The 9,644-nt window shown below is 43.1% G+C and overlaps 1 protein-coding gene across 3 annotated transcripts in view; it reads left to right on the top strand.

Annotated features, from left to right (window-relative positions):
• The first annotated feature begins 4,905 nt into the window (after positions 1–4,905).
• Positions 4,906–9,644, top strand: part of nfic (nuclear factor I/C) — a 24,546-nt gene continuing 19,807 nt past the window's right edge. Inside the window, exons 1-2 of one of the 3 annotated variants that reach the window (XM_025053019.1) lie at positions 4,906–5,347; positions 6,400–9,422. In XM_025053019.1, coding sequence (XP_024908787.1) covers positions 9,393–9,422 — 30 coding nt within the window. In that variant the 5' untranslated portion in view covers positions 4,906–5,347; positions 6,400–9,392. The remainder of the gene's footprint in view (positions 5,348–6,399; positions 9,423–9,644) is intronic. The other 2 variants (XM_025053007.1, XM_025053011.1) reach the window with 2 other exon arrangements.

Genomic DNA, 9,644 nt, shown 5'->3' with positions numbered 1-9,644 from the left:
TCATATTAATTCATTGGCTGTTGTCACTGGATCAATAGATAAAATAAAAGATAAAAGAATGATCAATAATTAAATGAAACACAGTAATACTCTGTAACTCAGTATCAGTCATGATTCAGTTCAGGCCCGACTGCAGTAGAATCTGGGTTTAAAACATTTCCGGCCTCTTCATTAGGAACACGTGTACATTTTTTTATATGTTCTGATGAAGTTCAGAAGATTTCAGTGAAAAATGTTCAGAAACTGTTCTTTTGTTTGTTGTTCCTTTGACCAATGACCATCGACCACCAGACTGAGACCCAGTACTGAGGACTGAACTACAGAATAATACAGAGAATATATATACAGTATATAATTTTTAAATACTGTTTCTACAGGAGATTTTCTTGTTTGTTGAGAAGCAGCTCAGAGATTTTTGTTGTTGTCTGACTCCCGACAACAGCACTCACATCTCATTTAGGTTTAAACAACTCACTGGGTGGCAGATGATGTGTAGGAGGGCAGCGGGCAGCCTCATTTCTGTAATGAGGCTGGGGGGGTGGGGCAGGAGGCTGAGGTGAGGGTGGGCAGTTGGGTCATAGAGAGAGCGAGAGAGAGAGAGAGAGACTGGAAATGAGAAAAAGTCAAAGCATAGAATTTTATCCTCAACTTTCTACTTAAAAGCGTGTGTTTTCTAATGTTCTTGTTGTTGTAGCGTCATATGTCAGAGGTTGAACATCAGGGACTGTTACAAACATGTCCAAATACATGTCAACATATTAAGTTAAACATAAATCCAAATAATAGTTGTTAGGATAAGACTTGATTGACCAGTGTTGACACGTTTCAGATGTTGAAACAATTGTATTTTGAGGAAAACAATTTTCACTCTGACGTAGCTCAGACGTAGACTGTTAGCTTCAAAAACACTGCTAATTCAAGCCTATTATATGTTTTACCTGTAGTGGGCGCCACATTAACATTTAATCAGCATGAACTACCTTGTATGTTAGCACATTGTGCATTGATTGGCTGAGACACACGGGACAAGGAGAACTGTATGCTTTCATACCTCTGGCTGCCGTGTTAGTTAGTGACAGTTTTACAAATGGATTTTTGGAGATTTGAACCTGCAGTCGTCTGATTACACATTCAGTCGTGCTGTGATACAATGTAGAACATGTTCCATGGTCTCAGGTCGGGTCCAAAGAACTGAACTGGACCATGTTTGTCTTCATCTTCACCTGGTTCAGGTTCACAGAGCAGCTGCTGATTAATAATTAGTTCTGGTGAGTTGTGTTTGCAGTAACTCGGGTACAGTATCAGTGCAGGAGCCAGTTTTTAGAAGGACACAAACCTGAATGAAGACTCATTGAAACAATCAGACTGTGTGTGTGTGTGTGTGTGTGTCTGCCCCCTGTGGTTACAGTGGAGCAGACGGACTATTCCCAGTTCACCTTAAAATGATGACATCATTCAGTATGTAGACAGGACAACGTGTTTTTTTTAAAGTACTGCGTATTTTTATCCACTGAGGTGTTGGTACAACTCCTGGGGCGTGAACAGAGGACGGAGACAGGACTGCAGCTGTGGCTTCACTGACCTCCATTTGAATCTGTCCTGATAATAATAGGAAATCAGTGTATTAGTCACAGCTCCATCAAGAGTGAGTCAGATGGGTCGTAAACAAAGACAACATGGACAAGGGTGTAAAATTGACCTTTGAGGTTAAAACAGGTTTAAAAAAAACAGAACAACTGACTGAACTGTGTTTCTGGAAAAAGGGTGTAAAATTGACCTTTGAGGTTATAACAGGTTAAAAAAAAAAACAGAACAACTGACTGAAATGTGATCTGTTCTGTTATTAAAGAGAACAATTTCATTTGGTGATGGGATTTACAGAGTTCTGACAAAGAAATTGGCTTTGGCCACAGTTTGTCTGGAGCTCGTGATTAAATCGTATGTTGAGTTGAGTGTACCGTTACATCCCGACTCACTGAGGTTTCTACAGACGGTAACATGAGTTCAGTCCAACTGTACTTTGGTTCCAGTCTGATGTCGACTCCATGCAGATCAGCTGGTCTGTCGGTGCTGAGTCTGTGGCTTCATCACACCCTCAGTAAAACAGAGGAGAAGGTTAACGGAGCTCTGCTCACTGCAGCCACCTTCTCACTCCTGAGTGTGTAGAGCTGCAGACTGTGTGTGTGTTTGTCCCTGTTTGTGTGTCAAGCGTGTTTGTGTGTGTGTGTGTGTGTAGGTGCAGGCCTCCAGGGGAGAGTTGCTATGCAGATTGAAGGAAGCTGAGTCAGCAACTGCTGCTCCCTTTGTTCTAGGACACACACACACACACACACACACACACAGGTTCTGCTGAGATAGATGATTAGTTAGTGTTTAGTTTTACACTGAGACTCAGGTCTCAGTCGGATGAACCTGTTTCTCCTTGTTAGTGTGCAGACTCTCACTCTGTTTCTTTCATTCATCATTTCTTTGCTCTCTGTTCACCTTTACATTCAACAACTTTTTCCTGTTCTTATTTCTGAACGTAGCCAAGACGACCGACTGAGATATGGGTCAAATAAAAGACACTGGAGGGGCGGTTAGTCCTTCGGCCTAACAGCAAGAACGTCACCTGTTTGAGCTCAGATGGTACCTGCTGGTTTTTCTGTTTGGACTTCACCAGGTTCTAAAGAACATGCAAATTATTTGAATTAATAATTAATAAATTAATAATTAAGTCCTATATTGGTCCTACAATAGGGAAATTTACAGTGAGTCTTTGTAGCTGGTACACGCTGCCACAGTTAGGCGCCAAACAGTGACAGAAAGAGCCTAACATTTCAAATGAAATATTTATTTTGTGACTAGAATCATCTCCAGTTTGACACCTTCACAGCTCAGCATCCATACTGCCCTCAGCTCTAGGTTAAATACTGGAAGTCCTATGAACTGCTGTTCTCATCAAAAAATAATTAAAAATGACAAATGAGTGTGATTTCACCACTGTAGGACACAATATATGTTAACATTAAAAACATAGAAAAATAACTTTAAATCTGAACCTTCACCTGCGTCTCTGATCTTTGACCTCATTTATTTGATATTTTGGGAACCCATGCTTTAATACAAGCATTAAAACGTGCATTATTTAAACATGTTTGAAGTGAACTACACCTGGTCTAAAAGGGAGGGGTCCAAGACTGAGGAGGACAGGAGAGGACTTGTCTGAGGTAATCCTGCCGTTTACTGCAGTTATTACCTGTGTACACAGTCAGTACTGTAGTAAAGTTTTTATAATCTGACAGCAGTTTGATGTCATTTTAAAGTTATTGTTTCCATCATTAAGAAACTGAAGCACTGTATTTTACTAAAAATGTAGAATAAAAAGTAACAGAAAACTGAAATACTGAATAAATAGTGAATTAAATGTATGGGACGATGTATTAGTACTAGAATATAGTAATATTCTAGTACTTTCAAAACGTGTTTCAAATGTCTAGATCATGAGTGGATGTTCTCACTGTCCAGTTTGGTCTGGTGTGACATCATGACATCGAGGTCCTTGTTATTTCTTTGTTGCATTGCTGCCACCTGCTGGATCTGACCGGGCAGCTCAGTCTCCTTGGCCAAAGTTCGTTGAGAAAAGCTTAGTTTTTAGAGTGAATCAGAGTTTATTCATGAACTGAACTAAATTGAGATTAAATTTAGGTTAACATTAAAAACCCCATCTCATTTTTGGCTGCTACATCTGGAGGTCACCACAGGAGATCAGCTGATGATATCTGAACATACTGCATCTCCTCTAGTCCTACGTCCACAGGTCTTAACCTGACATCTCTGTCTTTTGTCTTTTTTTCATCCACAACGTCAACGTTGTTGGAGCAGCCAAACAACTGACGTCTGACATGGATTTGAACAAAAATGTTGAACTTCCAGTAGTGTTTCCAGTGATTTTCTAGTTTGCCTCCAGTAAGTACCTGTGGAGGAGCAGAGTCATAAATTACCACCATCATCAAAATCCATGAATGGAGGAGAATCGCTGACACCTGCAGGTTACTGTGTCCTAAAATGTGTTTGCTGCTCTATTCTGCTGTGAACAGTCTGTGTGACAGGAAGCTGCGGTCCGTGAGGTGAACACTGTCCTGCACCAAAGTTAGTAGGACAAAATGAAGCTCTTTGAGACAAAGAGAGAACAACGGCTCCACTGCTGCTGTGATGAAAAACTCTAGATGTTCCAGAAGCAGACGGAGACATTTTCAGGTGATCCTGCGGTAAAGTGGCTAAATCTGTTGTCCCTTGTGTCCATACATTGTCCTATCCCAGTTCCACACTGCATAGCAGCAGTTTTTCACCAGGGACCAGGAACTAAATAGGAATACTAAGACTTGGCTTGGATGTTTTTTGTTTTTTGTTTAGTAGCAGGGCTACTCACCTTCAACGGCTTCCATAAATCCCTGGAGATCTAAAATGAAATCACTGGGGAAAAAACAAACAAACAAACTACAAAATCCTGAAGATACAGTCTCAGAAATTATGCTGTCGTTGCAAATAACTTTTCTGTCCACTCCACTACCAAGAAGAATTACTAATGTCAGATCCATCTGCTAACTCAGGTGAGAAGACAGGGTGGATTAGCGCCACCTGCGTGGCATCTAATGAAGTCTGAAAATGATGGTTTAAAGTTTGGATTTTTATGGACTGACGTTGGACGTGGGTCAGTCAAATGAGTAAAATATTTAATACAATAATAATACGATAAGACGCAATTGATCGTGGTCGTTAAATCAATCACGACTAACTGATTAATCGAATTCAAATAACATCGCTTACTATGACAAAAATTAAATTAATTAAAATGAGATTTAATCAACTAAACTCCCTGAGGTGACGGTGTTGAAGACCTCGGTGTTAGGGAACTTCCCTCCTCTTCTTTTTTGTTGTAGAACATTTACAGCGGAGTGCATCAATAGAAGTCAGGTTTAGAGATGATGGAAGGATGGAGGAGGAAGTAGCAGAGTAGAAAGTAGGATGGCTACTGCTGAGAACAGAGGTGGAGGGTGACTGTTGTGTGAATGTAGCACACTCTTCTGTTCCGTTCTGCCGCAGCCTCCCGGGGGGAGGAGGAGGAGGTGGGTGAGGAGTAGGAGCAGGACCAGGAGGGGGAGGAGGAGGAGGTGGGTTGGTGTCGCTGCTGGGATGGGGAAGCTTGACGTGGGACGTTCCTGGTCTGGAGCACCGCGGATTTACTCCAGCTGGCACGGGCACCATGGCAGGAATGAATGGCTCATGGAATGAGCAGGACCGGCGGCAGCGCCTGATGGACAGGCGTTGAGATCAGCTTTAACGGCGGCGGCTCAGCTTCGAAATGGTAGGACCAGTGTTCCGGTTCTGGACCGGAGTGGACTGTAGCTTTATTTTTTACTGTGCCGTTTCCAAAAAGACGCAATGCGAGCAGTTTGATAGATAAGATTAGCTGCGCAGTTGAAAGTGGAGCAGAAAGCGACAGTGTTTTCAACCGTTTGAATGTCATCAATGAACTTGTTTACACTCTGTTTTTCAACAATAGTTTTATTAAGTATCCAAATTATCGACATATAGTCCCATATTTAACGTTTCCCCGTGTGGCGATACCGTAGCTGAATTTCATTCAAAAATTATACTGAACAATATTCATCTTAAACAACGGCGTTTATACACAACGGTCACAACATGATCCCCACTCAGTTATATATTATTATCATCCAAATATTAATTCGGCGCTAACAGCAACACCCAGAACCACCATTCACTAACAGATTTTCCCAACTTTCACAATCATTTGAACCACAGTGTCTACTAGCGTCTTCCGTCTCAAACAGCGCAGGGCGGAAGCCGTGTGCAACCCCGACTAAAAGTTGATATTTGGTGGACACGAGGACATTTTGGACATTTTTATCCATGCCGAATTTTAATAAGTCCACTACAGATAAATATAGGAAAAATTAAGAAGCGAGATGACCAAGTATATGTGTATTAAAGCCAGCAAGAGACGAAATTGTCCATATTTGAAGTGTGAAGTGGAGCAGCGCCGTCTTCCTACCGGGAAGGAACTGCACACACTGATGTTAAAACAGCCTTTATTTCAGGGATACATGTACTTTTAGATCCCCTGCTGACGTGTAGGTGGCGGAGAACACGCACGTTCTGTGGGTGTGATGTGGTGAGAGCGAGAGAGAGAGCGTGTGAGTGCGTGTTTCGGTGAGTGTGTGAAGCCACGGTGAAAGTTTGCGGGTTGCTCGGTCAGGGCAGTGCGGGCAGCGGCAGCAGCAGGCCCCGCTGCCCGCGGCTCCTCTCCGTCAGTCAGGCGGGACGGAGGCAGGCCAACTTCAAGTTCAGGCTCAAGCTTCCTCCTCCCGGTCTGTGTCAGTGTGTGTTTGTTAGTCAGCAGAAAATGGCCGCAGTTGAAGCCAGCGGGTTGAGTGAGAGTGGCAGGCCGACAGGGGGCCTCCTGTGCCGGTGTGCAGCAGCAGTAGCGAGCCGCTGGCTGCAACTGCCGATGGAGACACAGACAGTGAGACACCACCAGCAGCAGCAGCAGTAATAACAGAACCAGTCCTGCTGGAAGGACTGAGCGGAACATCTGAGTTCACGTTGGGAACAAAGCCACTTGACAAAAGTACAGAGACCACAATGGAGAAGAGAGAAGCCAAACATCAGCCTCTCACATCATTTCTGTTCATGACACAGATTCAACTTGACAATAGAGTGGAGGACCTCATCCAGTCCGAGTTCTGATTTATTTTTATCGATATTTCTTCTACTTCATATCCACTGGATACATGTTACTTTTACAACACAAACAAAGCAGAAAACGGTAACAAAAAGTAAAATCAGTCCAGATCCTCTGCTCCATTTCTTCACCCATCCTTTCATTTATTTATTTCTATTTTACAAATTCATCCTTTTCAATGTTTGTGGCTGAGCTTAGGGCCAATCACAGCAGTTGGTGGGTGAGATCAGGGTTGGTCAGTCAACCGCAGGGCCAGAAAAACAGACTGACAGTCATGTCTGCCACATTCATGGTCAACTGAGAGTTGTTGAAGAGTTGGATGAAGTTGGAGTACTTTCAGTAAATACATGTACATACAGACCTGCAAACTCTGTCCATCAGCTTACTGCAGGGCTTCAAACTGGTAATCTTATGCTGGAAGGCAGCAGCAGAGAGCGCTCTTCTGTGTAGCCCTCATTCACTTCATTAAATATATACAGCGGCCTGTGGCGTCCTCGGTGAATAAATAATCCCATTAATGACAATGAGGCGGTGTGTAGGTGTGTGAGTGTGTTTCTCAGAATGGCTTCATTCATGTAGAAAAAGTTTGTCAAATACTGATGACAGCAGCAGTCAGGAGTGAAGAGCTGAACAGAAAAACTTTTCTGCATTTGTGAGATGATGATGTCATTTTTTTTATTTGGATTCATGGAGAAAAGTGCACAGCTCAGCATTTTGCAGTTGAACAATTGCAGTGTACTGTATATTAATATTGAACAATAACCACAGTCACAGAGTATTTGAAAAAAAATAGGTAGTGAATGTAGACACCCTTCTGCAGTGTGGGGGGGGGGTCAGTCTGTAGTAACAACTGTGTTCAGAGGCACGTCTCACATTAATTTGATGATAAAATATGATTTATGACACGTAATGAGTTCAGTATGCAAATAATGAATCCTTTGTGTTTTGGTTGTATATGTACCACGTGTGTGCGACAGAGAGAGAGAGAAGGGGGTGAGGGAGGTTGACCTCATATGCACTCGGCTGTTTGCACAGATGTAGAACTAGTGTGCTGTAATAGTACTTCCTGTGCACAGACTGTAAAACTGTGCTTTAAGAATGAGGTTGTTTACGTCCGTTGATGTCACTCTTATGTCACTGTGTAATAGACGATAAATAAATAAATAAATAAATATGGCTTCTTTTTTGCACACAAAAACAGTTTCACTGTGCGTTGCTTTAGTTCTTTCTGTCACTGACATGTTGACTCACAGTTTGTAATGTCTCTTCATTTTTACAATACATTCAAATTATTATTTTATTATTAATAAACCAGTAAACAGTTTACTTTATCATACGGCACAGATCAAAATAGAAATTTTAATATTACATTTTTACAGAGGCGTGACATGTTTCTAATGAAGAGTTTTCATTATCACTTTTAAATCTAAAAGCAATATTTGACATGTTCTCAAAAGTTCTTCAAATTAATTGTTGACTGAATCAATGAAGTGACACAGGCGTAAAGTCAAACAGCCTGTTGTTTATTTTTCAGAGTTTTGAAATAAAGGAACTGATATTTGGTCTGTCATTTATATAATCTAGACCCAGCTCTAATTCCAGACTAGATTTATTCCGACGGTCAGTTTGGTAACGGTAACTGTAACGGTTTGTGGCAAACATGAATGAACTGTGACGGCGCCATGTTCTAAAGGGTCATGGACAGCCATGATGTCATGTTTATATAAAGAGCAGCTCTGAACAGCTGTTTCCAGAATGAACTCATCTTTAACAGAGAAGTGACTTAACATTTTTATTTTTGGGGGGTGCTTGGGAGGGGGCTGATTGAATGGCCGCAGCTTAAAAAGACCCAAGTGGAAACACTGACGACATATTTTGCTAAGTTCTTATTTACAGTTTACGATTAAAAGAGCAAATGCAGAGGGGGCCCTGCCGCGGGTACAGCCCCGGGACCTCAAAGTCCTCACTCCGCCCCTGCATATACAAACGTGCCAGTGTATACACTGTACGGCATATACTTGTGTGTGTGCTGACCGTGTGTCAGCTGTCAGTGCGGCTCACTTCACCCGGTGGAGTCAGGATCCTCACATGAACCACGCTCCTTCCGCTGCTTTCGCTGCCGCTGCTGCTTCTTTAAGCCCTCGGTCTGGGCTGGGCCGACCTCATAACGTCATTTCACTTTTTTCCTTTTTATTCTTCGCCTCCTCATCGTCGGTCCTCTCTCACCCAGCTCCAGCCTCCCTGCTCCCTCACACCTCCGGCCATGATTACGCACAACTTTCTCTGCGCTTTTCCCCCCGCGGGGCTTTTTTCCGGGACCGCAACTTTTGTGGCGCGTCATCATTTCTGGAGTTAACGCAGGCAGAAGCGGATCTCTCTCCTTCCAGAAAAACACAGCCGGACTTTCTGTGAAGGCAGGAAATGCAGCCTTTTCTCTCCAGTAACCCGCAGGCAGCGGTAGCAGCGGCGGTGCTGAAGTGAAGGAAGCAGAGAGGGAGATAGAAGAGAGGGAGAAAGAGAGGGAGAAAGAGAGGGAGAGAGAACGTGGATGACGACGGCAGTGGAAACAATGAAGGATCTGAGCTCAGGGATGTTTGAGTTCAGGCGGATTGTGCTGCTCTAATCCTGCTGCTGCTCTTTCAAGATGATGTTTTCTCCTCTGTCCCTGGCTCAGGTAAAGACAAAAACCAAATAACAACCGCTGCTGCTCCTTCAGAGGAGTTTTTTTGTTACATTTGCACAGCGGGAGTCCAGGCTCCAGGGCAGTGAAGTCATCCTGCAGCCTGATGACTGATGATCATGTGGATGAAGACACACGTGTGTCTTTTCCATCACTGTCACCCTCAGCTGCAGCAGCTGCAGACACTGTCAGGCTGCACGGCACCAGGTCGCACTG

This window comes from Cynoglossus semilaevis, chromosome 2 (assembly GCF_000523025.1).
Source record: "Cynoglossus semilaevis isolate Cse_v1.0 chromosome 2, Cse_v1.0, whole genome shotgun sequence".
NCBI classification, from domain to species: Eukaryota; Metazoa; Chordata; class Actinopteri; order Pleuronectiformes; family Cynoglossidae; genus Cynoglossus; species Cynoglossus semilaevis.
The sequence above is the reverse complement of the archived record's forward strand: the minus strand, read 5'-3'. Positions and strand labels throughout refer to the sequence as shown.